Source organism: Sorex fumeus, unplaced genomic scaffold (genome assembly GCF_029834395.1).
Source record: "Sorex fumeus unplaced genomic scaffold, SorFum_2.1 ptg000036l, whole genome shotgun sequence".
NCBI lineage: Eukaryota > Metazoa > Chordata > Mammalia > Eulipotyphla > Soricidae > Sorex > Sorex fumeus.
In genome coordinates, this window is record NW_026606093.1 from 8221031 (window position 1) to 8239877 (window position 18847).

The window sequence follows — 18847 nt, forward strand, 5'->3', positions numbered from 1 at the left end:
GGGTTACTCCTGGTTCTGCACTCAGGAATCACTCCAAGCAGTGCTTTGGGGATCCAACTTTGGTTAGCTGCATTCAAGGTAACTACCTACCCGCTATAACATCTCTCCATCATCCCTCAAATAAAACTTAATATGCTAAAACAATTTTATAGCTAATTTAGAAAAACATAAACAATACAGATGAACTTGATAGGACTAATGCTGGGATGGGAGCAAAAAGATGGTTTATATTTTAAATCTTTTTTCTGAAAAAAAAATATATATACATTTAGAACACATACCAAGGATATATTTGCTTTCAAATTAAAATTTTTTTTAAATTTTATTTTATTTAGCTTTCTTTTTTTTTTTTTTGGTCACACCAGGCAATGCTCAGAAACTTCTGGCTCTGCACTCAGGAATTACTCCTGGAAGTGCTTGGGGGACCATATAAGATGCAGGGATCGAACCCAGGTCAGCTGCATGCAAGACAAATGACCTACCCGCTGAACTTTTGTTCCAACCCTGTTTTTAAATTTCTTTCTCAAAGATATTAAGAGAAATTTTCTTTGTGGAATTTTTTTCGTTAACTGGATATATGGTTGGTGTTTATCAGGGTAGGAGGAGAAATGTAACACATTAACAAAATTTTAAATTTTAACAACATGCATTTAGAGAGATGACTTTAAATGATGGTTTAATATAACTATACATTTAACTAGTCCTTGCTTTCTTATAAGTAATGTATTAATAATAAGCGTTATTTTTGAAACAGTTCTGAATGCTGAATGGTATAAGATTTATAGAATCCAGTAAAATGTTTTAGAAGCATTAAGATGTAGGTTGGGATTTTTATATTGAAACAAGGTTTTAGATAATTGGGAACATTCATAAAATTATGGAAAATAAGCTTTCATTTATTATAAAAATAATAAGCTTTTATTATACTCTTTGATGATGTATGCATACTGTGTCATAGAATTTGCTGCAGTGAAAATTGGTTTATGGAACTGTTAAGACTGAAAGCAGAAAGTCCTGCAGGGAGGCCGCGGCAGGCCTTCCGTAAGTTGGGGTGAATTGAAGATGTGAATGGTCAAGTATGTTACTGTAACAGGACTGGGTTTTATAGATTGTAGTCAGGTCCTTGTGTGAGATTCATTTGAGAAAGTTTGTATCTATTAATTTTGCTTCCCCCCCCCACCCCAAGAGGTGGTGAGAACAACATGAAAATTAAGTCCAAGGGAAACTTGAGTACAACATTGTTGCTCTGGAGTATACAAAGTAACGGCCTTCTAGCCAGTGATGCTTAAAAATGTTGCTCAGGCTGTAATAATAGCAGGGAGGGCGCTTGCTTTGCATGGTTTACATGTAGTCCACTGGGACTTGATCCTTGGCACCCTATAGGGTCCCAGAGTCCTCTCAGGAGTGATCACTGTAAACAGAACCCGGAGTAAGCTCTGAGCACTGCTGGTGTAGCCCCCAAATAAAAAAATAATAAGAATAAAAGGCTGTTGCAGGGGACCAGTAAACTTGTTCTCTATAAAGGATATAGATGCTTTAGTTAGCAGGATTGTGTGTTTTAGTACCAAAGTAACCTAGTAGTGGAGAATGCAATTTCTACAGATAATGAAACCAGAGAGATAGTATGTTCAATGTTCTGGCCCAGAGACTTGAGGTAATATGTCCAGGGTAATTAAGAAACAGTAAGTTTTGTGAGGGGCTATGGATTGAGAGCAGTGGAAGTTGGTGATACAGATATTAAGAATTTTCTTTGTGGAATACAGTAAGGGGATATGTGAGATTCGAAACCAGGGTATCGCAGAAAGAGGCAGTTAGTCTTTTCAAAGCATTATATGGCAGAAAGAGGCAATTAGTCTTTTCAAAAATAAACTTTTTATAACATGGGAAGATTTTTTATTTATTTATTTATTTATTTATTGAATCACTGTGGGAAAGGTTACAAAGCTTTCAGGTTTATGTCTCAGTCATGCAAATATCAAACACATTTCCCTTTACCAATACTTATTTTTTACCATGAAGAACCCCAATAAAACCCCATCCCCCACCCCTCCCCGTCCCTGTGAGGCAGATGAATTCTAGTTAACACTCTATCTGCTTTGATTAGATTCATTGTTTCAATAAAAGATTCACCACTATTATTTAGAGTTTACCCCCCCCCCCCCCAATCAGACATGCTGAAAAAGCATTGTGAAGTGATTTGCTTTCTACGGCTGGGTTCAAGAATTAAATGTTGGTTTTGGATTTCTGCTCTTTTACCTATTGACCCTGGAAGTATTTCTACTGAAAGTCAGATAGTTAAGAAATTGGTTTCTGTGTTCTGGAGTCCTGGCCGTGCTGGAGAGCCGCTCGCGGGGGGCAACCGGTGGCCTCGGTACGGCGTGAAGGGCGGAGCGAAACGCCCCCCTTCCCATGAGGTTTTAGTCGCCCCCACACCCCCGGCTCATACCTGCTGTCCACAAGGCTCCCATGTGGCCGCCATCTTTCTTTCCAGAGGGAGGAGGGCGGAAGGGAGCAACACCCTTTCCCCTCTGGGCAGAAATGATTGCCTGGATTAACGCATAGTCCTTTCACTTTTCTGCTCCAAGCTGCTGGGTTCTGCATTAGGTCATTGTGCTTCTGGGGCTGTGGCTGTGCTGGAGAGCCGCTCGTGGGGGCAACTGGTGGCCTCGGTAGGGCGTGAACGGCGGACCAAAACGCCCCCCTTCAACATGGGAAGATTTTTAGATGTAGAAATTTAGTGTCAAGAAATGGGAGTAGAAGGTTGGTGAGATTTACTAGACAAATGTAGAAAATTTTGAAACCCGACTTTGGATTAGTGATTTTGATTAGAGACTCAATACTTGCTGACATTAAAACCACCAACACAGAGAGCTCTATGGGCCAGAGTCATAATTTATGCGAACAGAATCTTGGACAACACCGTTTAAAATTTCAGAATCTGGCATATGATTCAGTGGTAGAGCGTATGCTTTGTGTGTTTGAGGGTCCTGTGCTTGCTGGCTAGCATACAGGGGCAGGCAGAAATAGGATTGGGGGTCAGGATGGAGGGATGGATTTCTTGAAGTGATTCATATTTAGAGAGTTGGGAAATACAAAATATTATACATTATATTAAGATCTAAACAAAGCCAAGCATTTTAATGTTATGTCATTTGTGTATATGTGCGAAACATTTTTTCCTTTGTAAAAAATCTTGATCAGTAGTACTTAGAAAGATACTACAAATGGTCTTAAAATAAATCTCCATGTACTTTCCTATCTACTAGTGCTGAAAAGATAGATAATACATATTTAAGTATCCTTGGTTCCTCCAAAGGGGAAGGAACCTAGATTTCTTTTCTTCTTTTGAGAACATAGCATAGCACAACCCATGTATAGGTTTATTCCATTGGATTATTCTCTTATGTTACCAGATTTGTCAGCATGGCTGTATTTTGATTACTAATTTAAAGTGAGAAGATACCCTTCAATATAATTTCCTTTTTTTTTGCTCTTGGAAAATATCCATATGCCTTTTATGTTACATCGACATTTTATTCAAATAAAATTGCTTTAGTTTTCGCTATTGGGCCTCACCTAGCACTGTGTGTGCTTGTGGGGCAGATGAGGGGCTGCTGCTTTGTGCTGAGGAATTGCTCCTAATGTACACACAAGAGCCATGCCACGCTGAGGACTGAACTCTTGCCTGCAAAGAATGTGCTTAGCTGATTAATTTCTCTCTCTGGCCCAACACATAAGTTCTTAACCTTTGTGACATGGATCCCTTTAGCAGGTTGGTGAAGCGTACAACTCACTTAGCAAATAACTCAGCTCATCTAATGTTAGTTTTTTTTTCTTTTTTTTTTTTTATGTAGGAGTACTGCTCTTTATTCAGCCATTGATTAGGTTGATTGAATTGGGCATGAGCGCCACCTTTTTTTTTTTTCATTTTTTATAATTTTATTTATTGAATCACTGTGAGAGCAGTTAACAAAGCTTTTGGGTCCAAGTCTTGGTCATATAATGAAACACCCGTACCTTCACCAGTGCCCATTCTCCACCACCAAAAACCCCAGTAAACCCCCATCCCACACCCTCCCCCTACCAGTGGGGCAGATGATTTCCACATTACTCCTCTCTACTTTGATCATATTCAGTATTTCGACACCAGACCCACCATTATTATTTGAGATTTTACCCCAACACTCAGATCTGCTGACAAGGCAGCAGTAGACATTTTGTGTTCTATTGCTGGTTATGAATAACATATGATGTTGCGTGGCTGCAGTAGGGCCATGTGATTTTGAAATTCTGAAATTTTAACACTTAAATCTGGAGGGATTTCTGCCAAAAGCCACTGGGTTTTGAGACTTGCTCCTGAGCCTCTGGGATCATGGTCGTTGAGCAGCTTGATCTGGAGCCAGAAAGGCCGTTCGTGGGCGATGACTTGGGGTCTCATTGGGACGGGGAGACCAGGACCGGCTCCACCCCCATCCTGTGAGGCCCAACAAGTTTTGTCACTGCGGGCCCATACCTGACTGTCCAATGGCCTCTGGAGGATGACGGCCACTGAGCCACCAAGGGGGGGAGCAGGCGGAGGGACAACACCCTTTTTCCCCCTGGGGTGGCCCAGCAACAGTAACCTACTGCGGGGTCCGGACGCTTTTCTACCAAAAGCTGCTGGGTTTCGAGATTTGTTTCTGAGTCTCTTGGATCAAGTTCGTTAAGCATCTTGATCAGGAACCAGAGAGGCCGTTCGTGGGTGATGACTTGGGGTCTCGTTGGGGTGGGGAGGACAGGCCCAGCTCCCCCCCTCCCATCCCATGAGGCCCAACAAGTTTCGTCACTGTGGGCCCAAGCTTGACTGTCCAATGGCCTCTGGAGGATGACGGCCACCAAGCCGTCAAGGGTGACGGCCACCAAGCCGTCAAGGGGGGGAGCAGGCTGAGTGATAAGACCCTTTCCTCCTTGGGGTAGCCCGGCGACAGTAATGTACTGTGGGTTCCGGACGCATTTCTGCCAAAAGCCACTGGGTTTCAAGATTTGTTTCTGAATCTCTGGGATCATGGCCTTTAAGCAGCTTGATCAGGAGCCAGAGAGGCCGTTTGTGGGCGATGACTTGGGGTCTCGTTGGGGTGGGGAAGACAGGACCGACTCCACCCCCATCCTATGAGGCCCTGCATGTCTCATCACTGGGGGCCCAAACCTGACAGTCCAGTGGCCTCTGGAGCATGGTGGCCACCAGGCCGCCAGGGGGAACATGCCAAGGCACGAAACCTATTCCCACCTGGGTTGGCCCAGCACCGGTAACCTACTGCAGGGACTGGACGCATTTCTGTCAAAAACTGTTGGGTGTCAAGATTTGTTTCTGAGTCTCTGGGATAATGGCCATTAAGCAGTTCAATCAGGACCAGAGAGGCCATGCGTTAATTATATAGCTGAGCCGGAGGTGGTTTGTGGGTGTGTTTCCCACATACCTAACTTTTGACCGTTTGCTTTCTTGGTAAACTTTGCCCCAAGTTTTTGGGGTCTTGCTAAAGGCACAGCAGCAGTTTTGGGGTATCTGGAAGTCTGAAGGTGCCACCAGGCTGCTGATGTACTCACCTCACAGGTACAGATTGACCTGCTGTTGGCACCATACCCCCTAATGTTAGGGTTTTTTTTTGATTTTTTTTTTTTTTTTTTTTTTTGCTTTTTGGGTCACACGTGGCGATGCTCAGGGGTTACTCCTGGCTCATGCACTCAGGAATTACTCCTGGCGGTGCTCAGGGGACCATATGGGATGCTGGGAATCGAACCTGTGTTGGCCATGTTGGCTGTGTGCAAGGCAAACGCCCTACCGCTGTGCTATTGCTCCAGCCCCTAATGCTAGTTTTATTGCTGTTGTGTTACTTATTGTCTACATTTAGGTAAAGTTATTTTGTACTCACAGTTGATTTCAGGGATTCCCTGGAAGTGACAAGTGATACTGGAAATCAATAAAATTGTAATTCATAGATTATTAAAAGAAAATGTCATAAAATAAAAATGACCTGTTTAAAAACACTTGCTTACAACACTGATCTCGTCTAATGTTCTTTTTTTTTTTTTGTGCTGTTTAGGATCTAACCTAAGGCCTCATGCATAAAAAGTAATCAAAAGAGCATACATTTGTTGAGTATTTATTATGTGCTAGGCACCATGTCAAATGCTTTGAATTCTTTTTTTCAGTTATGTCTAATAGGTATAAATATTGATCTCATTTTACAAAAAATGAAACTACGGTTTAAGATTAAGATTGAGTAATCAATTCTGAATGTTGGGCTTTACATTTTTTTGGTCAAATCAGTTATATTGATAATGTCATATTTAATAGCTTTTAATTTTCTTTCACAATGTATTATTGATATTGATAAAAAAGACATTATGATTGCTCACTACCTGTTCTGTGGTTCTCTTCTTACTCTTTTTTTTTCTTTTTGGGTCACACTCAGTGATGCTCAGGACTGACTCCTGGCTCTGCACTCAGGAATCACTCCTGGTGGTGCCCAGGGGACCATATGGGATGCTGGGACTTGAACCCAAGTCAGCCGTATGCAAGGCAAATGCCCTCCCTGCTGTGCTATCGCTCCAGCCTCTCACTCTTTTCTGTTATTTTTTTGGTGGGGGGGGTCACCCCCGGCGATGCACTCAGGAATTACTTCTGGCGGTGCTCAGCGGACCATATGGGATGCTGGGAATCGAACCCGGGTTGACCGCATGCAAGGCAAACGCCCTACTCGCTGTGCTATTGCTCCAGCCCTCTTCTTACTTTTAAGAGTCAATTTTGTTCAACTGTTTCACAGTAGCTATAGGGGTTTTTCTTCATTCTGTTTCCCAGCTCCCATGATCACGATCACGGTCACGACCATCCTGTTATTCGTTGATTGCCTTGAGCAGGCCCCAGTAACGTCTCCTTAGTCCTAGCCCTGAGATTTTTTTTTTAAAAAAGTGCCATATTCAAGGCTCTTTCAGAGTTAGGAGAATGAGACCCATCATTGTTACTGGTATTAGGCATATTGGGTACGCCATGGGGAGTTTGCCAGACTCTGCCATGTGTGCAGGTTACATTCCGTAGCCTGCCAGTTTGTCCAAAGTAGAAATGAGATAATAAGATGTCGTTTCCGGGAGCTGGGTTTTATAGTCTCTGAGTCTTGGCCGTTGATGGGATTACACGGTGCCAGGGGGCCATTTGGTGGGTGTGACCCCCGCCTACTGGAATTTGGAGGATCTGGGTGGAGGATGCTCAGCCCCGATCCGAGTAGGCCTGGAGATCTCAGTCCCAGGACCCGTGTGCCTTTGTTCCTCTGCCGGAACCTTCATGTGTGCATAGAGTGGTCTCAGCATGGTGGTGTCTTGTTCTGGAGGTCTTCGACTGCTGGGGCCCTGGTTGGGGCAGGGAGGAAAACTCAACCCGCTCACCTTCAAGGGGTCCCGGCGAGGACAGCCAGGCGCGGGGGCAGGAGACTCCCAGCTCTCACATGAAAAGCTATTCTGCGTCCAGAACTTAAAATCATTAACAATGCGCTACTTTAGAAGTTAGCTGAAATTTTATATTTGTATTGTTTTCATGCCTATGAAGTTGTAACTGAGACATTGACTAGGGAGCTTGCTATGATTTCTTGAACCCTGGTTTGATCTCAGGCTTAACATATGGTTTCACTGAGCATCACCAGAGTGATCCCCGAGTGCAGAACTGGGTGTAACCAGGTGCAGAACACAGCCAGGTGTCACCTTCAAATCAAAAATAAAACAAAAGCAAAAGGTTTTTTCTCTTTCCATTTTTACTGGTGAAATAGCAGACTGTTTCCTTTTGGTCTTTACCTCTGTATTGCTTCTCTGTTTGCTGTTCTTTATACATAAAAACCTTGTATTTCTTCTGAATAGTGTATTTCAAACATAGCAGACTAAGGATGTATTGTTTTAAATGACTTTATAAAGTTTATAGGCAACTAGGGATGTTGCCACCGTCTCTCTGTATAGAATTGTAATTATAATGTATTTTTCTTCTATTATTGATTTTTGCATTGCTGCATGTTACTGTAAACATTTGACTTTTTTATTAGTTTCATTTTCTTTAATCTGTGTGAAGAGGTTACTATTAGTTATAATCATGTTTATATCATTAATTTTTTTTGTTTGTTTATACATTTACTCTGAGTAAGGATAAGAACTCCTGTGCTTTAAAAAATATTTTCTGAAACCAAATAGAGAAATTAGTGATTTTTTAAAATATATTTCTTTTTTGTCTGTTGTAGGATGGCTACCATAGAGTAGTTAATATTGTGCCAAAGAAACAACCACTGCTAGAGAGACCTGGTGAAGGAAGCTACAATAGATATTACAGTCACGTTGATTACCGAGAATACGATGAGGGTCGCAGTTTTTCTCATGATCGAAGAAGTGGTCCGCCTCACAGAGGAGTATGTAAATTTTCCCCATGTACTAATTTTTTTTTTAAGTCATGTAACTTCTGAAATTTATGTAATTGTTTGTGAAGACTGTTGAATAATAAACACTTTCTGCTGGACACTCTGTTGAATTGCCTTTTGGAGTTCTGAAATGGGAACTGGTCGTCAGAGACCTTGGGGAGGCTGGGCAGAATGGGCAAATACTCTGGAGAGTTTTCTCTGAATGACCTTAAGTGCACTGGCTTGCTTTGTATCCCCTGAAATAACAGAACTAGATAGATAATCTGTTTATTGTCTTTGTAATGAATAAATGATGAGAAATTTGCACTGACTGTATGTGCCCATTTATACATTTGTGATTATTCTAGATATTTATTTTCATCATTATGACATGCTGTGGGGGAGTTTGGATTAAAATTGTTGAGACTTGTATGTTAGCTGCTGTTGTCACTACTACTGTGTTATTTTATATTTCTTGATCAGCTTTAGTGATCAGAATTAAGTATTTAATGTTATGATAATCATTGAACTTGATTAAAACTATTCTTTGATATAATTCCTTTTATCTAACTTTTGCAGGTTGATAACATTCTTTTACTAAACCATTTTTCCCTAAGGTTTTTTTTTCCTTCCCCAGTAAAAAATACCTGTCAAAACATTGTTTACAATTAAATTTAACCATACATTGACCGTTGAAATTAGTTTTTGTTATGCATGAAGAAATGGAGGTAAGATTATTAATTGCTTTCATATATATACAGAAGCCCTCTTACCGTACTTAATCATAGTGACCCCTGATCATTGTAAAGTCATAATGATACTATTCAGTATTTTACTGTGTTTATTTTTAAAAGTTGGTGTTTTACAGCTTCCTTATTATTAGAGTTGATTTTAATTTTTTTCATTTTTTAAATATGCCATTTCTTTAGAATTTTTTATGTGTTGGAAAGCAAATATTGTGTCTGCATAATCTGTATTCTAGAAATTATAGAAGTCTGCCAAAAGATCTATTCTTCCATGTAGTCTTAAGGTGAAACAATGTGGTCTTTCATATTTATTTATTTATTGTTTTTGCTTTTTTGGGTTACACCCGGCAATTCACCGGGTTACTCCTGGCTCATGCACTCAGGAATTACTCTTGGCGGTGCTCAGGGAACCATATGGGATGCTGGGAATTGAACCTGGGTTGGCTGCGTGCAAGGCAAACGCCCTACCCGCTGTGCTATTACTCCAGCCCTATGGTCTTTTTTTTTTCCTGCTTTTTGCATCACACCCGGCAATGCAATGCTCAGGGGTTACTCCTGGCTCTGCACTCAGGAATTACTCCTGACGGTGCTCGGGGGACCATATGGGATGCTGGGAATCGAACCTGGGTTTGTTGCATGCCAGGCAAATGCCTTACCCGCTGTCCTATCGCTCCAGCCCCAGCCTTATGGTCTTTTAAATAGTTGTTATCCCTCTTATGAAAATCCCATTGCCATGTAGCATAGATAGGGAATTTGGATATTTTGGACTAATTTGAATTTGAATCCTCACGAACATGATTTTTTTCCTAAAACCTTTTAGTGCTTTAACAGTAATTTATTATTGTTACAAATTGTGTTTATCCTTTATATACTTTTTCTTTACATCATCTTCAAATAAGTATACCAGATCTCAGAACTGTCATGACACAAATTCTATTAAGAGTTCAGTAAGACTTGGCTGGAGAGGTAACACAATGGGTAGGGTGTTTGCCTTGCATGCGGCCGACCCAGGTTCGATTCCCAGCATCCCATATGGTCTCCTGAGTATCGCCAGGAGTAATTCCTAAATTCAGAGCCAGGAGTAACCCCTGTGCGTTGCCGGGTGTGACTCAAAAAGCAAAAAAACAAAAACAAAAAACACAATTGCTTGATCCGATCGTTTACTATTGATTCGGAATTTTTCTGTTTATATTATGTGTTGAGAAGGAAAATGAAGTAATTCACATGTTCTAATTTTTATATTGTTTATAATTGTAATTATTATGGGAGATAGGTGAAAAAATCTAGAAGAAGAAAGTGTGACTGTAGCAAGTTCTGTACTAAGCTTAAATCAGAACTTGGGTGAGATAACTTTTAAAAGGTTAAGAAACTTATGCTTGATTTAGGGTTCCAGAGAGACAGTACTTCAGTAGGACATTTGTTTGTTTGCCTTGCATGTGGCTGACCCAGCTTAGATATGGACCCTTGAGTCAGTCAAGAGTGATCCCTGAGTGCAGAGCCCAGGAGTGAGCCCTGAGCAGCACAGGGTGAGGCCATCCCCAAGGGAAAAAAATTTAGACTTTACAAAAATTAATCCTTAGTTTTTTCCACCAGCCTAAAATGTTGATAGATGTCTGACAATGTAAATATAATGTTTTTTGTTTACCAAGGAATTGTTTACTTTTAAGAGAGAACTAGTGACTCCACAGGTTCTCAGTCTATTGAATTATTTATTGAAACATAAAATTTGCTTCTTTGTTTTTTTCCACCTTTGAAGCTCAGAGAACTTAAGAAGGATGTTTTATATTCCTTTTTTGGGGAGAGACTTCGTAATTTTCAGTAATATTGCTAATTGGTCATACTTTGTAATATTTTTATGTTACAGGATGAATCTGGCTATAGGTGGACAAGAGATGATCATTCTGCAAGCCGACAACCTGAATATAGGTAATGAGATGGAAATAATGCCATATATCTACTTTGACAGAGTGGTAGCATAGTGGTAGGGCATTTGCCTTGCAAGCCGCTTGCCTGGCTGAACTGGGTTTGTTTCCTCCGCCCCTCTCGGGAGAGCCCGGCAAGCTACCGAGAGTGTCTTGCCCTGGCATGGTACCCGTGATGTATGCGATATACCAACCACAGTAACAAGTCTCACAATGAGGACATTACTGGACCTACTCTAGCAAAATTGATGAACAATGGGAGGACAGTGCTACTACTTTGACACTTGAAACACCAAAATGTCTATATTAAACATTTTTTTTCTTTCTTTTTGGGTCACATCCAGTGATGCACAGGGGTTACTCCTGGCTTTGCACTCAGGAATTACTCCTGGTGGTGCTCAGGGGACCATATGGGATGCTGGGAATTGAACCCGGGTGAGCCGCGTGCAAGGCAAACGCCCTACCCGCTGTACTATCACTCCAGCCCCTATATTAAACATTTTGAAAGCATTAAAGCATTGCAAGTTTTGGTGACTAATATAAAAATTGCATTTATAGCTTTCTGTATTGCAAGACTTTTGTTGTTACTGTGTTTGGCATACCTTGTAATTGATGAAATATTTTTAAGATATTTGAACTGTTCACAATTCTTCACATTTATAAATTATAAATGTCTCGTATAGACTATAATTGCTTAATTAGAATATGACATGTTTAGCCTGAATATATCTGAGTTATTACAGAATGCTTCCCTTTTTTATTGATTTTGGGCAACACTCAGTGGTACTTAGGGCTCACTCCTGCCTCTGCATTCAAGGATCATTCCTGACAAGGCTCCGGAATCATATAGGATACTGGGATCCAGCCTGGGTGGGCCGCATGCAAAGCAAGCGCCCTACCACTGTACTATTGCTCTGGCCTGTAAAAGTGTTTTATTATTTAAAAAATTCTTTCAGTTGCTTTTTTGTGATCATTTACGTTTTGTAGGAAAGTGTGTTTTTGAACGACCTTAATCATGATTAGTTTTGTTACTTGGAAATACAAATAAAATAGTTAGAAAATGAAATACTGACAGGTTGGCTGTTGTTGTTTATAAAATGACTTTACGATCATAGTGTTAGACATACAAAGAGGAGCCTTTTAAAAATCTCTTGGGGCTGGAGAGATAGCACAGCAGGTAGGGTGTTTGCCTTGCACGTGGCCAACCCGAGTTCGATTCCAAGCATCCCATATGGTCCCTGAGCACCGCCAGGAGAAACTCCTGAGTGCAGAGCCAGGAGTAACCCCTGTGGATTGCTGGGTGTAACCCCCCCCCCCCCCCCCACCACAAAAAAGAAAGAAAAAAATCTTTTAAAAGTTGTCAGAAAAGAAATCTGTAACTTAATTAAGTATAAAAATAGTAGGATTCAGTGAATCAGAGAAAGGAATTCCTTACTGCATTGCATAAGCAGAATCATTAGCATGATAGCAGCAGGTACCTAGCCTGTAAGTCCTAGTGGGTGGTGTAATGGTTGGGAGTAGTGACACAGCACGCAGTGGAATGCACTGAATTGAAGAATCAGGATTAAAAATTTAGTTATCTTTTATAGAAAGTAGCAAACCTGTTTTCCTTTCCTTGTAAATGGTGAACTGTTATACAGTAGTTGCACTTGGACACCTTGGAACATTGTTTCTCAGCCTGGGGCCAGATTATCCCCCCACCATACCACGATGTTCCAAAGGCACCACAGGTGAAATCATTTAGATGGTATGTGTGGGGGGGCAATGGCAGAACAGTAAAGGGTCAGCTGGTGGAACAGAGTTTATGGAGGGTAGGTCAGAAGGAGGCATAGTCAGTAAAAGGTTGAGTGAGATACACTGGTCTAGATGAAGAGCTCCATTATACAAATTGGTTAGTATCAGTGATAGGTCTTACATTTTGGTATTTATGGTAGAGATATGTAAGTATTTGGAACTCAGAACAGTTCTGCCTTTTAAAAAAACTCAATAGAATTGATGCTAAAAATTACTGCAACATGTAACACTTAGTAATTATAAAAATTTATAGCCAACTTGAAATGAAAGGTTTATGACACTGTTGCTATTTGATTAAAATTAGAGTAAAACAGTCTTGCCTATTATCTTTACTTTTATTTATTATAGTAATATAGGTGTCAGTCTTCAGAAAAAAGCAGGAAAATTAAAGGCTTAAGGGATAGAATGAAAGATAAAAAAACAAAAAATGGCTTTCAGATGATGTAATTATGCAGAAAAATTAAAAGTGTTTACAGATTATTAGAACTATTAGGAAATCAGCAAAGTTCATAACAATAAAATCAGCAGTGTAAAATAGAAAATGTAGTTAAAAAATATTGTCTGTAGGGGCTGACGTGATAGTACAGCTGTCCTCCCGTTGTTCATTGATCTGCTCGAGCGGGCCCAGTAACGTCTCCATTGGAGACTTTTGTTGTTACTGTGTTTGGCATATTGAATACATCACGGGGAGCTTACCAGGCTGTGTCGTGTGGGCGAGATCCTCTCGGTAGCTTGCCGTGCTCTCCGAGAGGGGGAGAGGAATCGAATTCGGGTCGGCCATGTTGACTGCGTGCAAGACAAACGCCCTACCGCTATGCTATCGCTCCAGCCTGATAGTACAGCAGGTAGTGATAATTGCATTGCAAGTAGCCTACCCAGGTTTGATCTGTTGTACTACCCATGTTTCCTGAGCCCAGCAGGAGTAATCATTGAACACTGCCAGGTGGTGTGATACCTATAAAGAAAAAACTTCAAGTAATTCTGAAGGACAGAAATATACCATAATCTTAACAAACTTAGAATGATGCTCTTGGTTAGTAAGAGAGAGTACTTAAAAGCTGTTAATTTCTAGATTCAGGCATTTTTCTGGTATTGTTTCACTTTTGTGAAGTAAAATCATGTATGTGACTCAACCATAACTATGCTAACAGGTTGATGTATGATCTACTGTAATTTTCTGTGTATTTGCAAGCATTTGAGACTTTAGTTAACTAATTTTAATAAGATTTTGTTATGCATATTTTTCTCAGAGTCTTGTGGAAATCTCGCTAACTTATTGGTATAAATTTAATTGCAATTTTTAAATGACGGAGTAATATTTCATGATATAAGTATAGAATATAGGGGTTTAGAATCTAGAGAGATAGTATAGAGCTTATGGCACTTGATTTGCCTGCTACTAACCCTGGTTCCATTCCCAGCACTGTGTGTGGTCCCCTGAGCACACCAGGCAGCAAGGAGTAAGCCCTGAGCACTATCAGTGTGACCCCAAAACAAGCATTTAGATGTTCATATATATGTTTCTAGTATAAGTGGTGCTATAACCCCGACATAGAATGCGTTTGATTATTTTCTACGAATTCCCAACAGTAAATTTTCTGAGTTAAGGGGTGAAATTTCTATTTGTATAAAAAAAAATATATACAATTAATATATGCTTAGAATTTTGGTTTGTTTCTTAAATAGTTATATATTTATTTAAATTTTTATAAAGAAATACAACATTTTATTTTGAATATTTATTTTTGTTAATGTAAGAGTTTTAAAAAATTCCTTTAGTACTGCTAAAACTGTACCATTATGCTGATATTAGGAATTTATTAGGGATTCTTACTAAGTTTATTGTAGTTACAACATACTTATTCTACTGTTTAAATTAATTGATCATTAATGGTTCATAAAAACAATGGGTTTTATGTTTTTTATTTGTTTTTTGTGGATGATTGTCAGAATCACCATCCCACAGTGACTGGGGTCCGTCCCTGTTGTGTTTGAGGCTGATGATTCCCCTCCCTCACTCCACCTGCTCTCATAGGTTATAATTTTGTAGACGTAGTTAAACTATGAGAGTTTCTCAGTCTTTCTTTGACATTTATGTACTACTGGTTTTGGTAAAGTGATTGTAGGCAATGATTTGAAAAATGTTTTTCATTTTTAGTTGTCTAGTGCAGTCTTTCTAAAGGGCAGATATGGAGCTGGAACAATGCGGCAGGCATTACTTGCCTTTAGTACAATTTGGGATGTCTCTTGGTTTGTTTTGTTAAAGTATATTACCAGGTAGATCCAGGGAGATAAATGTGGAATAAAATTGTATTTTTTTTTCTGCCTGAAAAAGAAGTGGAAGGCAGTGCCAAATAAATTTGGGAAATTCTGGTCAAATTTTTTATGATTAGATCCTTTTTGTGGGAATGGTTCCTAAATTAATGCTCTGTGTGTGTGTGTTTAATCTATTAAATACGTTCCTAAATTCTGCCCCTGCGACCCCCTCCCCCCATGTCTTTTGTCCTTTGATAAGAATGGCATCTAGGAAATTTCCTTAGTAGTTAAGAACATTTAGTTAGTAACTTTCTCTCCTCAGTTGCTGTTTTACGTGGAGATATGTTGGAACTATTGGGCTGGAGCGATAGCACAGCGGGTAGGGCATTCGCCTTACAAGCGGCCAACATGGCCGACCCGAGTTTGATTCCTCCGCCCCTCTTGGAGAGCCCGGCAAGCTACTGAGAGTATCCGATATGCCAGACACAGTAACAACAAAGTCTCCAATGGAGACATTACTGGGCCTGCTCGAGCAAATCGACGATCAACGGGAGGGCCTTTTATGTTGGAACTATGCCAGTCATCACCCCCATTTCATCCACTCATTTTAACGCTCAATGTTTCTTGCTGGAATTATTAGTATGATTTTTTTTTCTTTTTTGGGTCTCACCCAGTAATGCTCAGGTGTTACTCTTGGCTCTGCACTCAGCAGTTACTCCTGGCAATGCTTGAGGGACCATAAGGGATGCCAGGGATTAAACCCAGGTTGGCTGCATGCAAGGCAAACACCCTACACTCTGAAATATCACTCCGTCCGTATGATGGTTTTATAAATGAGTGGTTATATAATTCTTTAATTCATTCTTTATTATGGATGTTCTTACGTGAGGAAGAGTTTTCTCTTTTTTTCTCTCATGTTTAAAAAAACTGGAACTTTGCTTATTACTTTCTTTCATTGTATGAGTCATTGCTTATATTTGACCATTGAGGAATCCTGTCATGTTTTTGTCTGTGGTTATAGAAAAGAAAATACTTGCTGCAGTAGACTGTATAACATCAAATGCCATTTTAATCATTTTTATGTATAGTATTCACTGACATTACTTAATTTAAAATCTTCTGCAGTAATTGCTATTTTTTTGAACACCCCTCCTCCACTAGTGCACATTTTCCACCAGAAATATCCTCATTATCCCAACCCTCTCCCATCCCAACCCTTCCCCCTGCAGAAAATTTCTCCATACTCTCTCTCTACTGCATTATGGTTTGCAGTAACAGATACTGAGTGGCCATCATGTTTGGTCCTTTATGTACTTACAGCACACATCTCCCATCCCGAGCGATCCCTTCAACCATCATTGACTTGGTGATCCCTTTTCTAATCTACCTCCCTTCTTCCCCAGCTCATGAGGCAGGCTTCCAACTAAAGAGCAATCTTTCTGGCCTGTGTGTCTACTGACCTTGAGTGTTAGACTTATGTTATGTTATTTTATATTCCACAAATGAGTGCAGTCCTTCTATGTCTGTTCCTGTCTTTCTGACTCATTTCACTTAGCATGATACTCTCCATGTTTATCCACTTAAAGCAAATTTCATGACTTTATCTTTCCTGACAACTGCATAGTATTCCATTGTGCAGATATACCAAATTTCCTTTAACCAGTTCTCTGTTCTTGGGCACTTGGGTTGTTTCCAAATTCTGGGTATTGTGAATAGTGTTACAGTGAACATACAGGTACAGATATAATTTCTACTATGCTTTTTTGCATCCCTGGGATATATTCCCGGAATTGGTATTGCTGGGTTATATAGGTTATATATATATATAATTTCTAGTTTTTTGAGGAATGCCCATATTGTTTTCCAGACAGCTGGACCAGTTGGCATCCCCACCAGCAATGAAAGAGTATGATTTTCCCCACATCCTCACTAGTACAGATAGTTATTTTTGATGTGTGCCAGTCTCTGTGGTGTAAGATGATATCTGATTGTTGTTTTGATTTGCATCTCCCTGATATCTAGTGATATAGAGCATTTTTTCTTTTGCCTCTAGGCTTTTTTTAAAAATTTTTTTGAGGAAGTTTTTATTCATTTTCTTTTCTCAGTTTTGATGGGGTTGGAGGTTTTTTCTAGTACAGTTCTACTACTGTCTTGTATATCCTGGATATTAATACCTTATCTGATGGGTATTGGGTAAGTAATTTTTTCCATTCAGTTGGCTCTCTGTATTTTAGTTACTGTGAGGTACAGAAGCTTCTTAGTTTAATGTAGTTTATATTTGTTTCCATTTACTCGGGCAGTGGTATTTCATACTTAAAGATGCCTTTAGCTTCAATGTCATGGAGGATTCTGCCCATATTTTCCTCCATGTGCCTTATGAATCAGGTCTGATATTGAGATCTTTAACCTACTCTGATCTGACTTTTGTGCCTGGCTTTAGACAGATTTCTGAGGGTTTTTTTTTTTTATATGTAGGACTACTGCTGTTTATTCAGCCACTGATTAGGCTGATTGAATTGGGCATGAACTCCTCCTTACTTTTTGTTTTTTATTTTTTATAATTTTATTTATTGACTCACCGTGAGAGCAGTTACAAAGCTTTCAGGTTTAATCTCGATTATACAATGAAACAGCCTTACCTTCACCAGTGCCCATTCTCCACCACCAAAAACCCCAATATACCCCCATCTCACACCCTCCCCCTACCTGTGGGGCAGATGATTTCCACATTATTCTCTCTCTACTTTGATTACATTCAATATTTTGACACCAGACCCACCATTATTATTTGGGATTTTACCCCAACTCTCAGATCTGCTGAAAAGGCAACAGTAGACAATTTGTTCTCTATTGCCTGTTTTCTATTGCTGGTTATGAGTAACATATGATATTGCATGCTGTTTTGAAATTCTGAAATTGTAACACTTAAATCTGGAGGGATTTCTGTCAAAAACTGTTGGGTACTGAGATTTGTTCTGAGTCTCTGGGATCATGGCTGTTAAGCAGCTTGATCAGTAGCCAGAGAGGCCGTTCATGGGTGGTCATGGGTGGTGACTCTGGGTCTTGTTGGGATGGGGAGGAAAGGGCCGGCTCCACCCCCATCCCATGAGGCTCCGCAGGTCTTGTCACTGAGGGCCCAAACCTGACTGTCCAATGGCCTCTGGAGGATGGCGGCCACCTAACCACCAAGGGGGAGCAGGTGGAGGGACAGCACTCTTTCCCTCCTGAGGTGGCCTGGTGACAGTAACCTACTGCGGGTCCAGACGCATTTCTGCCAAAAGCCACAGGGTTTTGAGATTTGTTTCTGAGTCTCTGGGATCATGGCCATTAAGCATTTCAATGGAACCAGAGAGGCCATGCCTCCAGTTATATAGCTGAGCCAAAGATGGTTTGTGTGTGTGTCTCCCACATACCTAACTTTTGGCCGTTTACTTTCTTGGTAATCTTTGCCCCAAGTTGTTGGAGTCTGGCCAAAGGCACAGCAGCAATTTTGGGGTATCTGGAAGTCTGAAAGCGCCATCAGGCTGCTGATGCACTTGCCTCACAGGTACAGATTGACCTGCTGGCGGCACCATACCCCCGAATTCATTCTTTTGCATGTAGCTGTCCAGTTTTCCCAGCACTATTTGTTGAACATGATTAACTTTCTCCACTTCACATTTCTTGCTCCTTTATCAAAGATAAAGTGATCATGTATTTGAGAGTCTGACAGAAAATTCAA

The 18847-nt window shown here is 40.3% G+C and overlaps 1 protein-coding gene across 4 annotated transcripts in view; it reads left to right on the forward strand.

The window, feature by feature from the left end:
* Positions 1-18847, forward strand: part of PPHLN1 (periphilin 1) — a 141235-nt gene that overhangs the window by 27282 nt on the left and 95106 nt on the right. For 3 of the 4 annotated variants that reach the window (XM_056117890.1, XM_056117891.1, XM_056117893.1), the window contains 2 exons: positions 8256-8420; positions 11019-11080. In XM_056117890.1, coding sequence (XP_055973865.1) covers positions 8256-8420; positions 11019-11080 — 227 coding nt within the window. Of the gene's footprint in view, positions 1-8255; positions 8421-9045; positions 9137-11018; positions 11081-18847 lie in introns of those variants that run through there. The other variant, XM_056117894.1, reaches the window with a different exon arrangement.